General features: G+C 46.0%; 2 protein-coding genes across 2 annotated transcripts in view; both read left to right on the top strand.

Annotated features, from left to right (window-relative positions):
• LOC119567853 (cytosolic phospholipase A2 gamma) overlaps nucleotides 1-10,071 on the top strand; it is a 31,655-nt gene extending 21,584 nt beyond the window's left edge. Inside the window, exons 14-16 of the mRNA XM_043527351.1 lie at nucleotides 1,411-1,568; nucleotides 2,618-2,786; nucleotides 7,999-10,071. Coding sequence (XP_043383286.1) covers nucleotides 1,411-1,568; nucleotides 2,618-2,786; nucleotides 7,999-8,165 — 494 coding nt within the window. The 3' untranslated portion in view covers nucleotides 8,166-10,071. The remainder of the gene's footprint in view (nucleotides 1-1,410; nucleotides 1,569-2,617; nucleotides 2,787-7,998) is intronic.
• A 4,149-nt stretch (nucleotides 10,072-14,220) lies between these two features.
• LOC114020148 (olfactory receptor 1020-like) lies at nucleotides 14,221-15,311 on the top strand. Its single transcript, XM_037916059.2, has one exon. It carries the CDS (start codon nucleotides 14,364-14,366, stop codon nucleotides 15,309-15,311), a length of 948 nt encoding a protein of 315 aa, XP_037771987.1. The 5' UTR covers nucleotides 14,221-14,363.
• The last annotated feature ends 7,845 nt before the right edge of the window (nucleotides 15,312-23,156 follow it).

Below are 23,156 nucleotides of genomic sequence, written 5' to 3'. Positions count from 1 at the left end.
GAAACAATTTTGAAATTCCAATGCTTTTTGGGGTGTGAGGGGGGAGAAGCAGATATTCTTCATTTTTTTGACCAGCTCCAATTGCCTTTTTGAGTGTTCATCGAAAGTAAATAAAAGGGACTTCACATGAAACCCGAAGGCACTGTGGGGCTTTTGTTTGGACAGATGATTGTCAGTGCGTTGTTGCTGTGTTTGCCCCACTCTGTTGTGAGCTAGTGTCAAAGCAAACAGTAAATGTTCTGGGTTTTAATATGATTCAGAATTTGCCCTGAGTCAGGACTTCTTTATAACGCAGCTGGGATTCTCGTAAAACGGAGACTTACCAAATGCTGGCTCAAATATGTGTTTATAGATCATGCCCATGTGTCACTGAGCTGGTTTAGATGCTAATTTCTCAAAATTAGAGCTGAGGTTTTTCAAGGAGGCTCAGGGCAAGGTTTTGGTGTCTAAAGATACCGATAGAGATCTGGGGTTAATAGGATTCAGACACCTATGCCCAGATTGTCAAAGGTATTTAGGAGTTGATGTGGTCAGCATTGCAACACCAAAATGATTTAGGACTATGGACTGCCAATGAGATTTTGGCTCCTAAAAAATTGAGATTGGGTTCCTAAACCTGTTATGCACTGAGGGCAGAAGTGCCTAAATACCTTTATCAATCTGGGCCCTGGGCACTTTGAATACCCCCTGGGCCTCTCTCTGTATCTTTAGGCACCAATCCACCTTTGCAAGTCTGGCCCCTTGTGGTGACTGCAGAAGCACCGAAGCAGGGTAGGCATCTAACTCCCACTAGTTTCAAATGGAATTAGGTGCCTGTCAGTGACCAGAATGGGGGTTGTCATACCTCCTGGTTAGAGCAGGAGTCATGCTGAGTGATGACAGCAGGCATCAGTAGCCAGGAATTGGAGCCGAGGGTAGGTGCCAGAGTCAAAGGCCAGTGGCCGGTGCCGAGGGTCAAAGGCAGAGTTAGAGGCCAGGAATCAGAGACGGTTATTGGCGCAAGACAAGGTGGGTACAAGGCTGGGCACAGGGCAGGAGCAGGAGCTCTCCCAGCCATGGGTGAATTCTTTGAGCAGCCAGAGCCCTGCCACTGGTCATAAGAGCAAGTTTGCAGCTCCCTACAGCCAGTTGGGTGTTTGGGCTAATCAGGCAGCTCAGCTGGGGCCCAGCTGTGCTCGTTAGACTGTGGGGGGGGGTTAAGCTAGCACATAAGCAGGCTAGCTGCATCTCCCTTCTCCTGACAGTGCCTAACTTGCTTTAGGTGCCTTAGGAAATCCCACTAGGAGTTTATCTGCCAGTTGAGGCACCTTTGAAAATGCACATGAAATTAAGGGGGATTTGGGCACCTCACTCATTGTGACCCGCTGGAAAAATCACAGCCTAAAACAATACTTGGGTGCACTTTCGCAGGTCATGATGCCCAATCCACTGGTTTGACCAACGACAAATTAATCTACTTGATTGATGCCGGCATTGCCATAAATTCTGCCTACCCCCTCATTCTGCGCCCACAGAGGAAAGTGCAACTGATACTCTCCTTCGACTTCAGCGCCGGGGATCCTTTCAAGGTAACTTCTGTTATTCATTGTGATGTCTCCCAACGCCCCAGTCGGGATCAAGCACTGCAGAAATACCCAGGACTTGGCCCATGACCCAGTGAGGTTACACGGTTGTTAGCAGCAGTAATTTGGATTCCCTGAAGGTGCTGTGGGGATCACAATTTGAGATGTGTGGATGTATAGGATCCACTGGGAATATTTACCTTATCCCCTGCAAGGTCGCTTGGGATTGGGGTGTGGGCATGTGACCACTCGTGACCTCTCTTTCCCTGTGGATGTCATGGAAGAAGAGGAAAACTTGAAATTCAGTTTTACTCTGTGTAAAAATGGCAACTGCTTACTCCACAGATGTGCCCGTGTGTGTATCACAGTCCTATCTGACGTGCTAAATGACAGTCATTAGGTTTGACCGCTTTTCATTTCTGTTAGCACCTACAGAGCCAAGAGCGCTCTAGCAGGAGGAGACGGGGTCAGCAGAAATGTGAACTAAGTTCCAATAAGTCAGTTAGAACTCTGCAAACTCGCTAACCTCAGCCTCCCATATCACCAGTGCTCCATAGGTGATATTGTCTCCCTCTAGTGGCCGCAGCTACTATGACACTTTGCTACTTTGTTTACATCAAACACAAGTTTTTCTATAGATGAATTTGTAAAAAACAAAACAAAACAAAAATCAAACTTGTGCTTTTGGAGCTGAAAGTCTGGGTTTTGATTTCTGTTTATTACGTTGGGCTGAGGTTAAGGGACCTAAGGGATTAATTTTAACGGGAATTGGGCATCCACATCCCTTAGGAGCTTTTGAAAACCTCAGCCACAGTATATGCATTGTTATGCAAAGATTCCTGCTACACAGATAAGGCAACAGGGTCATGTCTGGTTTCCATGGAGGCCCTCGATTAGTCAGTTCTTTAGAGGCTCCTTGGAATGTTTGTATACTGTAGGTGGGGGGGGGTATTTTTAACGCTCTAGCCTGTCCATATTAGTGACATCACATTTTATTAATGGAGATGGTCATTTTTTATTTATTTCTTTTTAAATTACTTTTCCCTCTTTCCCAGACCATCAAGAAAACTGCCAATTATTGTGAGACAAATCACATCCCATTTCCCGAGATAGATCCAGAAAAGTTTAAGGACCCAGATCACCCCTCCGATTGCTACATCTTCAGAGGAAAGGATGTTCCCACTGTCATGCACTTCCCGCTCTTCAACACCAAAAATTGTCCAGGTAACTTAATTGTACACCACTCTTCTAAAACTCTACGGGCTAGATTCGCAAACAGACTTAGGTGCCTCATTGCCAGTTTAGCCACCTAAATGTTAGAACCAGGCCTCACTGGGAATCACAAAACCCCTGCTCAGCTGCCACCAGACTCTGTAGGAATCTACACTTGCTCAGGGCCTATGATTTGCAGAAAAGTTCTCTCAGTGCCTGAGTTTCTGTCTCTGGGCATGTCCACTGCTGCCCCATCCTAGGCTTCCAGATACACGAAGAGAGGTGTTTCTCTACCTCACTTGGCTGTGGCAGACGTGCTGAGGCATGGCCTGCAGGATCAGGCCCCGCACGTGCGCTCAGACAAATGCAGGGAGGGAGGCCCTCCCTCATAACTTTTAGCCCAGAGGTTATGGCACTCACCTGGGATGGGGGGGCAGGTCAAGTTCCCCCTCAGCCTGAGGGAGGAGAAGGGATTTGAAGAGGGATGTGCCGTCTCTCAGGCAAAGGCCAAAACCACTGGGCAAGGGGATATTCTGATGTGGGACTCCCTCAGTATCTCCTATTGTATCTGTTCCACTTTGGATAAAGAATTGGAGAGTCAGCGGAACAGGGGGAATGGAGGCCGGGCCCCCCACAGCCCGTGTAAGTGCTGTAACCATCAGGCTATAGAGTTTCTGTCATCACAGATGAGAACCCCAAGCAGAGACAGGCGCCTCCCTCTAGCCTGGACTTGGGTGCTGAACTCCCTCCATGGTTAGCACACATCCCTCTCCTGGGCATCTCCCATGGGCTAGCTTAGGTGGTTCCCAGCCTAGCATACTGGTGTTTGTGGATCACTTTCCCAGGAGCCTGTCTCTCTTCTTTCATTGCACAGTGAGCCTGGGCACCTAACTCAGCCTTTGTGAATCCCAGTGATTTTCCATGGGTCTAAAATTAGGCGCCATGACTCTCCGTAACCCAGCCCCTGAGTTCCGCTGTGAATCTCGCCCCGTGTGTCTGAATTGGAGCTCGCTGATTGAAATGGAGCTACTCCTGAGTGACACTGGTGCAAATGAGCAGAGGAGTTCAAGTATTGTGACTGTCTACCAGAGCAGGGTCCATCTAGCCCTCTGTCGTGTCTCTGACAGTTGCCATCACCACATGATTCACAAGGAGGGGCACAAAACCCCGTAATAAACAATTATAAATAACCTTTCCCAGGAAAGTAGTTTTTGTATGGGCTAATGCAGGCAGGTTTATATCTCTTGCATTGTCTTTTAATCCAGTCTGATATAACCATGGATGTTTGCATAATATCCAATCCTTCCTACAATCCTACTGTGATCGGCCCATGGGTGGTCCCTGCGACAATGAGTTCCACAGGACACTCGTGTGCTTCGCAAAATAATCCCCCATCACCTGTTTTAAATGTATTGCTTTTCAATTAATTTTGAGTCACGCTACGGTCAGAAACTAGGCCCTTTGGTTCATGCTAATCAAGACAAAAGTGCAAATCCTTGTTGATCAATGTTTTAAATTGTTTAATATATATTTACGCAAATCAAATGGATTTCTCTGGATTACCACCCTGTGCAATTGAGAGGCAATGTAGCAGAACAGGCCACCTTCAGCGGGGAGTGGAAAGGGGACCTAACTGGTGTCACTTACACTTTCTCTTGGCCTGTCGACATGTGAATTACATGAGATACAGACTCTCTTGGACTCATTGGACAGATTCAGCTTTGACCTGCTGCACTGTAAATGCAAATGCAGATCCTCAAAAGGACTTGGGCACCTAACTCCCATCAATCTTCCAGCTGCCCAGCAAAGAAAGGCGGCTGGAAGATCTTTGTTTTTCCTAGTTTGCAAAGGAAGGGAAATAAAATAGATAAACTGAGGAGGGTAAGGAAGATGGGGGGTGGGGAGGACTCATCAGTAGAGCATCTCCTTGTGGCCAGTTGTGGGCATAACATCTCTCTCCCCACCTGGAGCCCCCAGCTGATGGCCACTCTGGTGGACCACCTTTTCCCAGGACTCAGCCCTCGGGCCAGGTCACAATGTAAATCCACGGTGTACCAGTGTCCCACAAATAAAAGGCCAGTGTCCTTATAGCAGGTCTCTGGCACCAACTCTAGGTCCTAGGGATGTTGTACAACCTTGCCCCATGGCTTCCAGTCATCCTTGTCCCCTTCTTAAGGACTTCATGCCACTTTCTCCTGTAGCTGGTAAGGGAACCCTGGCCCTCGCACTCCACCGGGTTCCAGTCCAGGGGCCCTATAAACAACAGTGAAGGTCCACTCCTTTCACAGGCCTTCTCCCTCCACAACCTCTGTAGGTTCAGCCTTCTTTCAGGGCCAGGGCTCTCCCCTGGAACCCCCTAACACAAATCCCGAGCTAAAAAGATAAACTCAAGCCAATTACTACCCTCCTCAGGCTTGGCCTCTCATCCATCCCTGCTGCTTTGTTCCTCTGCTGAGCAATTCCCAGGGCTCTTTCCCTGGTTCTCCAATTCCTGCCCTTTTATCAGGGCTTAGTACTGCAGCCTGCTCTGTTCCAATGGATGCTTTCTCTCACTGCTTCTTGCCAGATTTCGATACTCAGGAGACCATCCCCGAAGCCAACTCTCTTCCATGTCTCTCCACTCCCTAACCCAGAGAGAGGTCCTCCTTGCAGCCTCCTCCTTCTCTGAAACTCCTGCCTTCATGGAGCCCACCCAGCTCCCTCCCCAGCTGGGACTCGCCTTCAGCTAAGTCTGGTTCTCCCTCCAGGTGTAGCCAGGTAACAGAATTGGCCCACATTAACCCTTTCAGGGCCTGTCTGAGCTACACAGTCCATCACATCAGTGTATATAGATAGCTAGATAGGCTATCCCCATACACCCTAGCTATGTAGCTAGATAAGCTCCCTTAAAAGCATGAGATGGGCTTAAAATCATGACATTTTAAAAACAATAAGCATTTGGTTATTTGTATTTGTTTGCTGGTTTCTAAGCCTTTAAAGTGCATTAGTGTCACATTTTCAGGTTTTACTCTGAAACCTAAGGACTGGAAACTTACTTTTGAAAATATAAATAACAGCTGTGATCCTCACCTAATCCTGGTAACAGTCTTCAAATATAGACTCATAGAATATCAGGATTGGAAGGGACCTCAGGAGGTCATCTAGTCCAACCCCCTGCTCAAAGCAGGACCAATCCTGAATTTTTGCCCCAGATCGCTAAATGGTCCCCTCAATGATTGAACTCACAACCCTGGGTTTAACAGGCCAATGCTCAAATCACTGAGCTATCCCTCCCTCTTAGGTATGTTAAGGGCTTTATAAAGAGGATGAGATCAATGATTCTCAATGTCCATTGAAGATAGGACAAAAAGTCATAGGCTTAATATGGAGCATGGGAGATTTAGGTTCCCTATTGGATTCATAGAACGATAAGGTTAGAAGGGACCGCAAGGGTCATCTAGTCTAACCCCCAGCCAAGATGCAGGATTTGTTCTGTCTAAATCTGCTCGGCTGTAGTTTGAACCCATTGCCTCTTATCCTGCCCTCTGTGGCACGAGAGAAAAACTTTCTCTGTCTTTTTTATGGCAGCCTTTTAAATATTTGAAGACAGCTATCATGCCCCACTTAATCTTCTCTTTCCCAAACTGAACATACCCAGTTCCTTCAGTCTTTGCTCATAGGGTTAGCTTTCCATCCCTTTGAACATCTTTGTCGCTCACCTCTGGAGCCTTTCCAGCTTCTGTATATCCTTTCCATACATTAGTGACCAAAATTAGACACAGTATTCCAGCTCAGGTCTAACCAGCACTGACTACAGTGGTACTATCACCTCTCGTGACTTGCATACTATGCTTTTGTTAACGCAGCCTAAAATTGCATTGCTTTCTTTGCAACAGCATCGCATTGCTGACTCATATTGAGGTTGTGATCCACCACAACTCCCAGATCCTTCTCAGCAGTGCTGCTGCCAGGCCAGTTACCCCCTATTCTGTATCTGTGCATTTGTTTTTTTTTTCCCTAAGTGCAGAAGTTTACATTTGTCTTTGTTGAATTTCATTTTGTTGTCTATAGCCCAATGCTCCAAATTATCAAGATCCCTTTGAATTTTAGCTCTATCCTCCAAAGTGTTGGCAACCACTCTAGCTTTGCGTCATCTGCAAACTTGATAAGTATATTCTCTATTCCTACATCCAGGTCATTAATAAAGATGTTAAACAAGACTGAACACAGAACAGATCCCTGTGGAACCCCACTTGAGACCTCCTCCAATCTGACATCATTCCATCAATAGTTACTCTTTGTTTGAGGTTGTTTAACCAATTATATATCTGCTTAATGGTAGTTCTACCAAGTCCGCATTTCTCCAGCTTACTTATCAGAATGTCATGTGGGATTGTGTCAAAACCCTTGCTGAAGTCCAGCTATATTATGTCCACTTCATTCCCCCTATCCACCAAATCAGTTACCCTTCAAAGAAGGAAATCAAGCTGGTTTAGCATGATTTGTTCTATGCAAATCCATGCAGGCTGCTAATGATCACCTCTTTGTTCTCCAGGTATTTGCAAATTTAATGTTTTAAACATTGTTCTAGTAGGTTCCCAAGTTCCCTGGCTCCCCTTTCCCCCCTTTTTAAAGACGAGCTCTTCTCCAGTCTTCCAGGAGCTCTCCTGTCATCCATGAGTTCATGATTATTATTGCCAGTGACTCCAAGATTTCTTCAGCTAATTCCTTCAGTACCGTCTGGTAAATAGCATCAGGCCTTGCTGACTTGAATTCATTAAATTGGTCAGAAAATCTGTGAAATGTTCTTTACTTATTCAGATCTTCATCCCTTCCCCTTTATTGTTTATGTTGCTAGTCATCTGGTCACATGTTATTTTTTGTTGGGGGAAAAAAACTAAGAAAAACTTTCTAACTCTCAGGGTAGTTTCACTCTGGAATAGATTTCCATGGGACGTAGTGGAATCCTCATCTGAAGATTTTAGGAACAGCTTGGATAAACATATGTCACGGATGTTCTAGGTTCACTTGGTCCTGCCTCAGCACAGGAAATTGGACTTAGTGATGTTTCAAGGTCCCTTTCAGCCCCACATTTCTGTGATTCTAAGAAAACCTCAGAAGTTGGCCATGGTGTTCCCCTTCCTCTTTAGGTACCTGGATTCTATGCTCCTGGGAGCAGTAAAAGTGTAAAAGCAGTACCATTGTTTCCCTCTATTTGACACTTACCCACCTGTTTTATTCCTAGGTAAAATAGAGGAGTTCAGAGACACGTTTACCACCTTTACTACACATTACCCAGAGGATGATGTCAAAGAACTCCTCAAAAGAGCAAAGATGAATGTGTCCAACAACAAGGAGAAGATTTTGAATGAGATCCAGCAGATTGTGTCCTCCTCCACCAAGGAGTTTTAAAACCACATTTCTGTTTGGCTCCTGATAATGAAGGACAGAAAATCTGTGCCTGGCTCTGACTTGCATATTTCCCAAGAGGCTGTTCACTGTGACCACTTAGAACCTAAGTGCAGCAGGGAGGAGTTAGTTTCCCAGTGTTAGATTCACAAAGCGATTTAGGTACCTAACTGCCCCTGTAGGTGCCTGAGTCACAGATTTAGGCACTCCTGGGGTTCACAAAATTCTTGCTCAGCTGCCAGAGAACCCTGTAGTGCCTAAACTCCCTCAGCACCAAAGTTGTTTCAGTGAAATTTCCCTGGGTGTCTATGTTTCTGCCTTGGGGCATGTGCACTGCAGCCGCCATCTCAGTGTCCAGGGCCCTAAGACCCAGAGTGATTCCCTACTTGGGAAAGACAGGCGTTCCTCTTCCTACCTCACCTGTGGAGCCTGAGCCATGGTGCGAGAAGGAGGAAGATGGCTTCCCTCAGAACTGTTAGCCCAGTAGTCAGCGTACTCACTTGGGATGGAGGAGACCTCAGGTCAAGTTCCCTGGCTGCCTCAGGGGGGGAAGGGATTTAAAGAGGCATCTGCTACCTCTGAGGAGAGGGCCCTCATCACTGGGCAGTGGGAAAGTGTAATTGTTATGGCGGCTTTGAGAGAGAGCGAGAGCAAGGGTGAGAAGCCTGATGGCTGCAGCACTCCCCTCTGAGATCACAGACCCGGGATCTAGTCCCCCAGCTCTACAGCCCGCAGTGGTAGGCCCCACAGGTGAGCTATGTGGAGGAACACCTGTCTTCCCGCAGTTCGTGCATTGCTGTGGGGCTTAGGCATCTGTATACCTAGAGCAGGGCAGCTGTGTGCATGTCCAGAGGCACCAAGGGAACTCTTACTGCCAAAACATGGGTGTTGACTGAGATAAGGCATCTACAGGATTCAGCGACAGCTGAGTGGGGGTTTGGTGACTCCCAGTGGGGCCTGATGCTGGGCTTCTGGTGTGTAATATGGCCGCTAGGAGCCAAGTCCTTTTGTGAATGTAGCTCTGGCTATGGAATAATGAATTTGGTAAAATGTTCGTAGATGTCTAGATAGATAGTATGTGATGATTATTAGACACATAAGTAGATATACGGTAGATAACGATGATCGAGCTAGCTAGCTAGATTTATCTACAATACATACAATAGCTTGTGATGATAGATAGTACGTGATGATTATTAGACACATAAGTAGATATACGGTAGACAATGATGACATAACTAGATAGATTTATATACAATAGCTTGTGGTGATGGACAGATTAATATATAATAGGTTAAGATAGATAGATGGGGTATATGGGGATAGATAGATAGATAGAATTTATAAGACACATACATACATGTTGGTTTGTCAGTGCTCACATGGCACCACTCTAGGTTGACCAGACATCCCAATATTCTTGGGACCATTCCGATATTAGGGGCTTTGTCTTATATACACAACTATTCCCCCACCCCACCAAAAACCGTATCCTGATTTTTCACACTTGCTATCTGGTCACCCTACACCACTGTCACACAGAAATTTACACTGTGCAGAATGATAATATTACAGCTGCCTGGCACACAAATGTGTCTGCAAGATTTCTCTGTGGGTTCTCCTAGTTTAGAAAAGGAATGGAAGTAAGAAAGGAATTTTGTGCCGAGCTGTGATCCATGAAACAGTCTCATTAACACCCCTGGTAAATGTGGAGTAACTTTACTGAAGCTGATGATGTTACTCTCCATTTACATGGAGGCTAGAATCTGGCCTGTTATTTATAACGGTGCATTTTTTATTGCTTGTTAATTTCCAAATCATTTTTTCTTTTGCTGTGTGTGACATTAACATTTTACAACACTCTTTCCTTCTGTGTGATGAATATTAAATAAATAAACGATAATGTCCCATCATTTTTCACCTCGTCTGCCTCAGTGCTAGAAATAGCCCAGCTTTGTTCCACCATCGGCTGATTGTTCCACAGTAAGTGAGTGCGCAAAGGACAAAATTCACAAAGGGACGTAGGAAATGTCTGCACTTAAAATGCTACGGTGGCACAGCTGTAATGCTTCAGTGAGGACACTCACTGCAGTGATGGGAGGGGTTCTGTAGGTAATTTATCCCCTCCCCAACTCACACACAGAGGCAGTAGCTAGGTTGCTGGAGGAATGCTTCTGTCGACCTAGTGCTGTCTGCACCAGGGGTTAGCTCGGCATGGCTACACCTGAGAGTCGTAGCGCTGTCGATGTAAGTTTTCAGTGTAGTCCACCCCTTAGGCGCTGAGCGTCACCACTCCTAACTCTTAGGTGCTTAGAAAATCACTGGGATCCACAAAGCCTGAGTGAGGTGCCCAGGTCTCTGTGCAATGAATGAGGAGGGATAGACACCTAAGAATGGGATCCATAAAAGCCAGCCCTTGCCGGGAGGTCACCAAGCTAGCCCACGGGAGATGCCAAGGAGAGGGCTGTGTGCTAAGCCCTGCCCCTCTTGCCTCTTTGTGAGAAAAAAATTACTTGCCTGAGTAAGGGCTAGATTCAGATTCTCTTGCTCACACTGAGTTGTACTTTACACCGTAAGTCATTCCAATGGCACTATTTGTGGAGCACCATGCTACTCAATGACAGCAAGGGGATCAGAAGTCTGCTGGAACTGTAACAAAGAAACAAGTATCCAGCGCTCGTGCAGCTGTGGAAAGAGATGGACACGAGAGAAAACAGTGCTCAGCTGTGGTTAATAATTATGTGCTAGGTTAGTCACCTGCTACGCAGGGTTTAACCCCACCACAAAGACTTTGGTTCTTATGGGCTGCAGTGATCACCACACAGAGGATTTTGCAAGAATGCAAGAGTAGGCTAGTGCCCAGAATAGAGCAGTGATATTTACACCTGTCTGAGTTAATAGCCACAGAAAGAATAACCTATTGCCATAGAAAGCAATGACATGCATTTGAAGAAATTTGGGCCTCCAGACATATTTAGTTAAAAACATTGAGATGGCTCAAAGAATGCCAGACCTCCCTTCCGCCTACCCCATCCTCTTTTTCCCTTCCCCCATCCCAGGTCAACTCCTTTCCTCCTTTCTCTATTCATGTGTGTCTTCTCCTCTTTTATTACTGTCCCCCTGCCCTCCAGGTATGCTATGTCTATGTAGCATTGTCTGCCTTTGTATTGTCTCACCTGGCTGCTTTGAAAAGTTGTAAAATTGTGTCATCCCATAGTTCTACTGCAGTAGAGCCCTGTGCCTGACCCAGTCCTAACGGGACGCAACTACAGGCACTGGGCTCGGGATGCGGTGGGTACAGGACCCAATGACAAGTGTCAGGTTTGGGTCGGAGATGAACAGTCACACCCATGAGACAGGGCAGCCCAGATCCTGCACCTCCTCCAGTCCTGCTCAATGATGGGGAGAGGAGGTGCCTGAAGGTGGGGTCTGGAGCGGGGTTAGGTGGCCGGGCAAAGCCATGTCATTTTGGGCACGGTTAAGAGGGCTGTTTGTCCTCCAGGGAAAGAGGTGTTACTGGTTGTGTAAAAGCAGTTGCAGACCCAGGCGTCAGGGAGCCAGGCAGGCAGCTGTTTTGGGTGAGCAGGGTGGGGGCGCGGATTCCCTGACCACGCTGCTCACTCAGCCTATCATGTGTCTCTGAGGCTAAGGTGGGGGGTCCTTCCCCCTCACCTCCTCCACATCCACTGCCCGAGCTCCCTCTGCTCCCCAGACTCCTCGGCGCACACCCACAGCCCCAAACCTCAGTGCGCCATTCAAGGCAACCTGAACCCAGCAGTGTCTGACAACAAATACTGGGCTTGGGTCAGGTCAGGTCTGAAAACAACTTGACACTCATGGACTGAGGTCCGGTTTGGATTGACTGTGCTCTGACCAAGTTCTAGCAGGGCTTTAGAAATAGGCTTGAGCAAGCTTCTGTATTGGAGACCCCATGTAGCATGCGGAATTTGGAAATATATACAATTTGTAAATCATATTTACCTTTTTTTACTTTCATTGACTGTTTCTTTATGGAAAGAAAGAAAGAAAGAAAGAAAGAAAGAAAGAAAGAAAGAAAGAAAGAAAGAAAGACTAGAATCTCTCTTGAGCCTTTTCATCATTAAAGCTTTACCAGATTAATAACCCGCTTGAGATTCACATGTTAATGTTGCTTACGCAACAGATATTTCAAAATGGTAGCTGAGGGAGTTATTATGCCCTTTCACTTAGGGAGTCAAAGCAATGCACAAAAGGGTCAGGAAGAAAATAATAGCAATGATGTAATCTTTACTGAATGGGAAAAAGGCATATAATTAGATAGCAACACCAGTTAAAAGGTGTTGTAAGTCAACAACCAAGTCCCAGCTCCTCAACATTTGGTTGACTCTGAGGGACATGGGAGAAATCTGTACTATCTTATGAATACTATATGCTCTATATGTTTATTTTGTGGCTTGCTTTAGGGTTGCTAGGAAGTTAATTTCAGCAGGCACAGAAAGCAGGTAGGCTGGAAAGCAGACAGTAATAGCTGGTACTATAAGGACAGTACTGGTGTCAGTGCCTTTTAAGTTTTACCACCACCAGGCTGGTGACTGCGGATAGGAGGGCCGACAGGTGGGAAACTGAAACAAAGAGCTTTGGGAGTGATTAGAAATCCAAGATGCTGGACTCAGAGGCTGCAGGGATAGAGCCTGTTCTCCCCAAAGCCAGAAGTGGGATCTCTAGATAAGTTAAACCTACCACAACTTCAGGTAAGGCAGCTGAATATTGGTTGTTTATTTTGGGAACAAAACCCTATTGTTGTGTTATGCTTTGATTCCTGCTGTTGAGATTAAACGATACTTGGTTTCAAAAAGACTGGTTTTGGGACGCTATGTTCACCCGGTCACAGATCCCCATGGGAAATTTTGCAAGAACAGTTGAACCTGGTTGAGCCTGCTGGTAAACAGGGTACAACCTGGGGACTGGTCTAAGGACTGGGAGAAGTCACCTAAATAAAGGGAGTTGCAGTGCCTCCTGGGAGTTGTAGTTTGTGCCAAGTGTCCCCATTCTCATCTACAGGCTGAGCTTCCTCATTCATCCCTCAAAATGCATCATGGTCTCCCATCTTAGTGAGGGGTAGCTGTGCAATATGGAGTCCTTGTTCCTGCTGCATTATGGAAGATGTAGTCCAGATGGGGGAATCCAAGCTTCTTGATAATGGAGACACGAGGTGCAAACTACATATCCCAGAAGGCACTGCAACTCCAATTTTTGGCCAAAATCTCTCTTTTCAAGTTTTTTGGCTAAAAACTTAAAAATTTCCATGGAAAAAATGTTTTGGACCAGTTCCAATAAGACCTCATTATGCCAATACAATGGGAGTGGAGTGAGAATATTACCCATATGTGCTATGTATGTTGCTGAAGAAATTATAGGTAGTCACTCTGGGCTTTGCTGACACACGCCTCTGTTATTTTTTTCTCTTTACAGAGGTAACAAAAAGTGCCCTTCTGTGAAGTTCTGCGGTCATTTTAGCAGATATACTGTAGTGTTGTAACAACTGTCATATTTCATCAGGTCAGGTGAAAAAGCATTATACACTAAGGGCCAGATTTTCAAAGGTATTTAGGTGCCTATAGATGCAGAGAAGTTCCTAGTTGGATTTACTAATGTTCTTAAACAGGTTATGGGCCAGAAGTTTGAAGGTATTTAGAGCCTAGTGGGACTTTCAAAAGCATCTTGTCACATAATATCTGTTGAAATCAATGAATTTTAGGTACTGAGGTGTTGTAAAATCCCACAAGGTGCCTAACTAAGGCTATGTCTATGCTGCACACCTTACAACAGAACGGTAGTGCCGCGGCAGTCGCACCATTGTAAGGTAAGCAGTGTAGCCGCTCTTTGTTACCGGGAGAGCTCTCTCTTGGTGACAAACTGACCCCCCACCCTCCACGAGGGGCAGTAGCGTCATTGACGAGAGAGTGGCTCCCACCGACAAAGCACTGTCCACACCGGTGCTTTTCATCGTTAAAACTTTTGTCGTTCAGGGGGCTATTTTTTCCACACCCCTGTGCGACAAAAGTTTTAACGACGAAAGTGCAGTGTACAGAAATCTTTTGAAAATCTGTTCTTAAATAAATACTGAATAAAGTTAAAAGGGATGGCAGGACATATCTGAAGATCTTGGGAGAGAACATCTTTCTTTCTTTCTTTCTTTCTTTCTTTCTTTCCAGAGAACACATGGGACACATGCAATGGAAAAATCAAACATCCATCACCAAGTTCATCCTGCTGGGATTCAGGAACATGAATGAAGTTCAGATTCTGCTTTTTGTGCTGTTTCTAGTGATCTACATTGTGACCATGGCTGGGAACCTTCTCATTGTTATGCTAGTTGTGGCTGACCAGCAGCTTCACACCCCCATGTACTTCTTCCTGGGGAACTTGTCTTTCCTGGACACCTGCTACACCTCAGTCATTGCCCCCAGGTTGCTGTCTGGATTCTTGGCAGAGGACAGGACAATGTCCTTCGGGGACTGCATCACACAGTTGTTCTTCTTCAGTGCTTTGGCTTGCATTGAGTGTTTCCTACTTGCAGTCATGGCTTATGACCGTTATCTAGCCGTATGCAACCCACTCAGCTATAATGTTATAATGAACCTCAGGTTCTGCCTTCAGTTGGTATCTGCCTCCTGGATAACTGGTTTCTCAGTCAGTGCATTAGCAGTGGGGATGGTTCCCCAGCTAAGCTTCTGCGGTCCTAATGAAATTAATAATTTCTTCTGTGACATGGAGGAGCTACTCAAATTGTCCTGCACAAAAAGCCCCTTGGCGGAAATGATCATTCTGGTCTCCTGCTCCCTGGTATCCCTGGTCCCTTTCCTCTTCATTGTTATGTCTTACATTCTTATCCTCTCGGCCACCTTGCAAATTGCCTCCTCTGCTGGGAGGCAGAAGGCCTTTTCCACCTGTGCCTCTCACCTGCTAGTGGTGAGTCTGTATTATGGGACCATCGTTATCATGTATGTGTCACCATCTGCTGAGCGGTCCCCAGCCTTCCATAAAGCCCTGTCTATCATGTACACGGTTGTCACCTCGATGTTCAACCCCATCATTTACAGTCTGAGGAACAAAGAGGTGAAGGGGGCCTTCAGGAAAGTCGTGCTGCAGAACTTAGGTATGATTTAGCCTGTCATTTTCAGAATGGCCTATGGAAGTTTGTCACCCAACTCCCATTGGCAGATTAGTGCTTAATTCCTTTAGGCCATGTCAAGGTTCCCTCCCCACTCTGAACTCTAGGGTACAGATGTGGGGACCTGCATGAAAACCTCCTAAGCTTACTTTTACCAGCTTAGGTTAAAACTTCCCCAAGGTACAAATTAATTTTACCCTTTGCCCTTGGAATTTCCACTGCCACCACCAAACTTTAACTGGGTTTACTGGGAAAACATAGTTTGGACACGTCTTTCCCCCACAAATCCTCCCAACCCTTGCACCCCCACTTCCTGAGGAAGGTTTGGTAAAAATCCTCACCAATTTGCATAGGTGACCACAGACCCAAACCCTTGGATCTTAGAATAATGAAAAAGCATTCAGTTTTCTTACAAGAAGACTTTTAATAGAAGTAAAGGAATCACCTCTGTAAAATCAGGATGGTAGATACCTTACAGGGTAATTAGATTCAAAACATAGAGAATCCCTCTAGGCAAAACCTTAAGTTACAAAAAAGACACACAGACAGAAATAGTCATTCTATTCAGCACAGTTCTTTTCTCAGCCATTTAAAGAAATCACAATCTAACACATACCTAGCTAGATTACTTACTAAAAGTTCTAAGACTCCATTCCTGTTCTGTCCCCGGCAAAAGCAGCATACAGACAGACACAGACCCTTTGTTTTTCTCCCTCCTCCCAGCTTTTGAAAGTATCTTGTCTCCTCATTGGTCATTTTGGTCAGGTGCCAGCGAGGTTACCTTTAGCTCCTTAACCCTTTACAGGTAAGAGGATTTTTTCTCTGGCCAGGAGGGATTTTAAAGGGGTTTACCCTTCCGTTTATATTTATGACAGGCCACTTTGAATAACCTAGCACAGATTTCAATAGAACTTGGTTATGCAAGTCACTTAGATACTGTGATACAAACCCACACTGTCCAGGAAGAGGATAATGAGCTGCTGTGGGCTCAGTCACCTCTGTCCCGCTCCATTGTGACTATTTAAATCCATGGTACACCCACACCTTGAATACTGTGTGAAATTCTGTTCATTTCAATTCAAAAAAAGATATATTAAAATTGGAAAAGGTACAGAGAAGAGCAGCAAAAACAATTAGGGGCCTGGAACAGCTTGCATGTGAGGAGAGATAACAAAGACTGGGTCGTTCATCTTGGAACAGAGGTGATTCAAAGGAGATATGATAGAGGTCTATAAAATCATGACTGGTGTGGAGAAAGTGAAAAAGGAATTGTTACTTACCCCTTCACATAACACAAGAACTAGGGGTCACATGATGAAATTAATAGGCAGGAGGTTTAAAACAAAGAAACAAAAAGCATCTCTTCACACAATACACAGTCTACCTGTGACCGCATTGCCAGGGATGTTGTGAAGGCCAAAAGTATAATTTGACTAAAAAAAATAGATCAGTTGGGGGATGATAATGGAAAACAAGCGTTACTGCTTTTTGAAACCTTTACCACCATTAACTGTTGTCATTAATATAAAGGGAAGGGTAACCACCTTTCTGTATAAAATACTATAAAATTCCTCCTGGGCAGAGGAAAAACCCTTCCACCTGTAAAGGGTTAAGAAGCTAAGATAACCTCACTGGCACCTCACCAAAATGACCAATGAGGAGACAAGATACTTTCAAATCTGGAGCGGGGGGGAACAAAGGGTCTTTGTCTGTCTGTGTGATGCTTCTGCTAGGAACAGATCAGGAAAGCAGCTCAGAACTCCTGTAAAAAGTTAGTAAGTAATCTAGCTAGAAATGCATTAGATTTCCTTTTGTTTAATGGCTGGTAAAATAGGCTGTGCTGAATGGAATGTATATTCCTGCTTTTGTGTCTTTTTGTAACTTAAGGTTTTGCCTAGAGGGATTCTCTATGTTTTGAATCGGATTACCCTGTAAGGTATTTACCATCCTCATTTTACAGAGGTGATTCTTTTACCTTTTCTTTAATTAAAATTCTTCTTTTAAGAACCTGATTGTTTTTTCATTGCTCTTAAGATCCAAGGGTTTGGGTCTGTGTTCACCTGTAAAAATTGGTGAGGATTTTTATCAAGCCTTCCCCAGGAAAGGGAGTGTAGGGCTTGGAAGGATATTTTTGGGGAAGATGTCTCCAAGTGGGCTCTTTCCCTGTTCTTTGTTTAACATGCTTGGTGGTGGCAGCATAGGGTTCAAGGACAAGGCAAAGTTTGTACCTTGAGGAAGTTTTTAACCTAAGCTGGTAAGAATCAGCTTAGGGGGTCTTTCATGCAGGTCCCCATATCATACCCTAGAGTTCAGGGTGGAGAAGGAACTTTGACAACTGTAAATGTGCAAGTCACGTAGACAGCCAGTTGGGGCAAAACAATTAACAAATTTGTGGAAAAATAGCAAAAATAAGTAAAGCAGGAGGTCATGACATGGAATTCAGCTGCAAGTGGTAACCACAATGTGGGCACATATCCAAAGTCTTAACTATAAAGATAAACAAGAGCCAGGAAAACAAAGCGAGAGAGAGAGAAGACACTGATTGAAAACTTCTAGCAAGAGCCGGGGTCACAAACCATTCTCCCCCGATGACCTGTAGATGACTGGCCATCGGAAGCGGGAAGCTGCCCATTCAGCATCACCTCTGATTGTACGTCACCACGGTTCGAGGTACTTCTAGCTTACTGCAACAGGGATTTTTGTGTTAATAAAAGGCTTTGTGTGTTTGAACTGCTTGTGTCAGTCACTTATTGGACAAACTTGGCAAGAACAGGGCTGGTACTGCAAAACCAGACACATTGTTGAGAAGTGCTAGGTACAGGACACGCAGGCAAACACATTCCAGAACACCCCAATACCAAAGATGGTAGGAACACACTCTCCAAAGATAAAAGGGACACATTGACCCCCCTTAAATGTAAGCGGGGGAATAGTCCCGCTCTCGTGGGGAACTTTCCTGACTTCTGCACTACCCCAGTGAAGTGGGCTAGCAAAAGGATCTGAGTCCTCAGTCCCACTTCCTTTACCCAGTGGCCTCCCTGCCCTTGAGGTCTCCCCTTCTACTCTCCGGTCTGGCAGAATCCTCGAAACCCCAACAAGGCTGGGCCCAGGATTTCTGGGGGACTCGACCCCCAACCCTGCTGTGGTCACCTAGGACAGGGGCTAGGGTGTCCCCACTCCGGGGTACTGTCTCTGCACTGGGCACTTCTCTGACCCACTGACCATTACATACAAGTTAAAGCAAATGCAAGTTAGTTAATCAACAATTAATTTTAAAAAGAATAAGGAATAATGGGAAAGGTTAAAGGAAACACATCAACCCTTTCTGTGGCAGGGAACATCACAAACAGTGTCTCTGGAACATCAGGGCAGTTCACAGTCTGTCCCTTGTAAGTCCCAGGCCTTCTTCTCAGGCCCTGGCTGTGCTGCAACACTGTGGGTTGGACACTTGCTCTGGTGGTGGCCACACGCTCTCGGGCTCTAAGGGTTAGGACCCTTCTTCCTAGTGTCGCCCCCGCCCTGTCGGGGTTACGATCCAAGCCTGGCCTGAGAGCCCCTTGGCTGAGGCATCTCCCTGTGCTGGGCCTGCTGCCCAGGGTCCCCCTCGCTCTCTCCAGCTGCTCACCGCACCCAGCTCCGGACTGCTCCAGCCCCGGCTGCACCACTCGGTCTCTGCACGGCTGCTGCTCTGCCTCCAGCTCCCTGGGCTGCTTCTCTGGCCCCTCTGGCTCTGGTTGCTGCAGCTCTGCTCCCAGGACAGGTCTGCTCTGCAGGCTGCTTCTCTGACTCTGCTCCCAGCACTGACCTGCATCATGGGTTGCTCTTCTGGCCCCTCTGGCTCTGGTTGCTGCAGCTCTGCTCCCAGGGCAAGTCTGCTCTCTCTGGGCTGTGCCTCTGGCTTTGGAGCTGCAGCTCTGCTCCCAGGACAGGGTCTGCTCTCTCTGGACCTGGCACAGCTCTGCTTCCCAGCTCAGCTTGCACCCCTGCTTTTCTTTAGCTCAGCCCCACTCTGTCTGACTCAGGCAATTCCAGCTCACACGGAGGACGGGACCTCCCTGGCCTCTTGACTCCCTGATTAGCCTGCCCGCCCTGTCATTCAGGCTGACCTGGAGCATTGGCCTCTCCCCATTGTTCCTGGGGACTATCAGTCTCAGGGTCCTGATTTCCCATAGACCCTTCCCCTTTTAGTACTGGGAGCTAGCAACCAAAACGCCCCCACTGAATGTTAGTAAGGGGGCAACCGTCCCCTTACATAAAGATATGGTCAGTATGACAGTGTGATGGATACAGATGTTTTGATGGAACCAATAAGTACAAGGTAAAGGGTGGTAACTCACCACATCAGAGGGGCAATATGTAACTTGTTTGTATCAGTGCACCAAAAGGGGTTGCAGAAGGGTTGTCTTGGTCCAGCCGAGGGGGGAGTAGAAAATCACACTTCTCACTGAGCTGAGTCCATTGTAACGAACATACACGTGCTTATGTACCTGTGGTATGTATAGGGTGCTAGGGCCATGCTTCATTGACAATAAACCTGGCTGAGTGCCTTCGCCACTGGCTGAGTGTGACATACTACCCTGGGGTGTAACGTGGAACTGGGGCACAGCTGAGCCTTCTGTCTCACCAGCCGGGACTCCCTTACTCACTGTGATGCTGTGACAAGTTGCAGACCTCTCCCGGTCCTGCACTCATACAGGCAGGGACATACCCAGCTGCAGCTACATGAATGCAGTTGCCAGTCACTCAACAATAGAGAAGCTTCAGCCCCCTCCCTAGGAACCCTTGTACCGTCTTGCCCTTGTCAAAACCCTGACCAGGGTATGTTTATTATCCAGTCCATCCCTCCCTCAATGTAGAGAGGACAATGCGCCAGCCCCTGTTCCTGAGCAGATTTCCCTTTGCACTTCAATCAAGACACTGTTTTAGGTAAAAAATATAAAACAGATTTATTAACTACAGAAAGAGAGATTATAAGTAATAGCATACAGATCAAAGTAGATCACCTAAGAAATAAAACAAAATTGCAATCTAAGTTCTATAAACTAGACAGGATTTGCATTGAGCAGTGTCTCACCCTGATGGTACAAACAGTCCACCAATCTTCCACACACAGGCTAGAAATCCCTTCAGCCTGGCCCACATTCCCAGTTCAGTCTTTTTTTCCCAAGGTGTTTCTGGGTGTTGAGTTGTAGGGGGAGTGAGGCCCAGTGATGATGTCACTTCCCCCTTTTATAGCTTCTGCCATGTGGCGAGAACTTCTTTGTTCCAAGCAAAGTTCCTGGCCCAGTTTGTGGAAAAGTACAGGCACAAGATGGAGTCCAGAATCACATGATCTAGTCACATGCCCGTGCATGCTTTGATGAGTCATAGCATCCATTACATATATACTGGCTGAAGCATCTGCAGGAAAGCCCTTCAGGTAAGAATAAGCTTATCCCATGACCCATTGTTTTTGCCAATGGGCCATTACCTTGAATAGCCCACTCACAATGTGCTGGCTAGACTGAATGTAAACTAGCTTGTGGGTGTCACCTAGGAGTAAGCACATTTGAAATACAGATGCACAGTCAATATTCATAACTAGATATACAAAAATGATACATGCATACAAATAGGATAATCATATTCAGCAAACCACAACTTCCATTGACACCTCACATGACATATTTTGTACAAGATGCATCATAATAATACCATAATCACATCACTCTGGTGAATATGGGGTACAGCGTGTCATACCGAGTCTGTGGTCTTCTTGAGCAGTTCGACTGAGGTCTGCTGAAATAGCGACCTGCGCAGAGCTGGTACGGCACACAGAACACACAAACGCAGCCGACAATTGACGACAGCTCCCAGTGTCTTGCCTGTGGCTGCTGAGTGAAATGGCCAAAGGGGGCACTTCAACTGCAGCAGACAATGCTAAATAAAACCCTTCTGTCGTTTGCACATGATCAAGGACCACTGAAGTAGCCCAGCCTTTGTTTATGGAGATTATTTACTGATGTACATTGTCATGGTTTACATTTAAAAAAAATGTTATTTACTTAATTTCCATCACTAAATAACTATCGTCTCTGTGATACAACTTACAGAAAGATTTAAGTAATTTTAGTGATTGTTGTTGTTGCCTGAACGCCTTGCAGAGTAAGAAAAAACCCTGTAAAAATAGTTTACAGGAATGTGAATTGTGAAGAAATAAGTCCCTGGGGAATAGCAATGTTTGACAAAACCCTCATGCAAAGAAGGGCTTTACAATACTAAATCAAAATGTAAAAAGACCGGTTAGAGCTTTCAAACTGATTAAAGGAGTTCTTTAAAAAAATAGTGTTACTTTGTTTTTTTTTTTAATTTTGCCTAAACAAATTGCCCAGAATACAAAAAGATAACCCAACGAAACTGCTCTGCCTGAAATTGGTAAGAAAGTTTAAAAATCCAGGGTACAATTACAAACCCCACAATTGAGGTATTTTACAATAAAAACGTGTATTTTTTTCAAGAGACAAAAGCAACAGCTCAAGTGACACTCAAGTGACCTCAGACTAACACTGCTGTGAAGGGTATGTCTGCACTGCAATCATGGGGTGTGACTGCAGCATGTGTAGACACACCTGAGTCAGCTTTAATCCAGCTCGCTCAGGTACCAGAGCAATGGCGCTGCAGCACTGTCTGCTTCAGCCTAGGCTGGAGGAGCCCACCCGGAGCCCTATGACCTTCCTTGCACGGCAAGTCTGCGCTGAAGCGTGTGCTACCGTGGCTTTAATGCTCCAGCACTTGATAGTTAGAGTAAAGTGCGCTAGGGACGGTCCGCACCAGCTGCAATCACACCCCGTGTTTGCAGGGGAAACTGGCCTAAAGGCAAGCCCATACATTCAACCCCATGTATGCAAACTTAATGAGACAGGTCTGAAAAAAAGGATGAGAATGGCTTAAAAATGATGAGATATAAACAAAACAAAACAAAAGATACACTGTTGGGTGGAGGGTTATTCATTTTCTGGCTCCTGAGCATGCAGGGGTCCCCTTTCCAGGTTTCCTCTCCAACCACGAGGGCTAGAATGCTACTTCAGCTCCCCAGCTGGATTAAATCATTGTCTTCTTTGGAGTCAATTGGCCAGATCCCCCATCCGGTGTAAATCAGTCTCACTCCAGTGGAGGCCAATGGATGATCCAATGTGGAGTGTAGACCTGGCCTGAGATGGCATGAGAATGACTATCTCGCCTGGTGGTTAGAGCACTTCGCTAGGAAGGGAGGGGCCCAATATCGCGCCCTCCCTTGACCTTTTGTTATTCAGGCCCAGTGGAACAGCTTCAGGAGGAGCAACTGAGGATGCTCCATGTCTGAATACGTCACAGCCCAGGGGTTCTGCAGCCACCTGCGAGATGGCAGATCCCTGCTCAAATACCTTCTGCCTCGCAGGCAGAGGGGAGCTGGTCCTTTGTTTTCTCGCTGAGCCCAGAACCTGGCCTCTTATTTGTAATGGGGTCCTCTTATTTTGCTAGTTAATTTCTGTATCACTAGCCCTGGGAGGTTTGTAATAACATAGCACAACCTTCTTTTGTGCTGCCAATTGAACAGTCAATAAATAAAGCCTACAATGCATTAGAAATCTCCTCGGTAGGTCTCATGGCTTCCAAATAGTTCACAGTAAATTTGAACAAAACGGGATGGATTTTCAACCCCCTACTCCACTCTCACTGACCACTGTAGACGCCTTATTGCAGCCAACCCCTAAGTTTTGGCAGTAAGAGTTCCCTAGGTGCCCGTGGGCATGCACACGGCTGCCCTGCTCTAGGCATACAGATGTCTAAGCCCCACAGCAATGCACAACCTGGGGGAAGGA

Source organism: Chelonia mydas, chromosome 13 (assembly GCF_015237465.2).
Source record: "Chelonia mydas isolate rCheMyd1 chromosome 13, rCheMyd1.pri.v2, whole genome shotgun sequence".
Classification (NCBI taxonomy): domain Eukaryota; kingdom Metazoa; phylum Chordata; order Testudines; family Cheloniidae; genus Chelonia; species Chelonia mydas.
The sequence above is the reverse complement of the archived record's forward strand: the minus strand, read 5'-3'. Positions and strand labels throughout refer to the sequence as shown.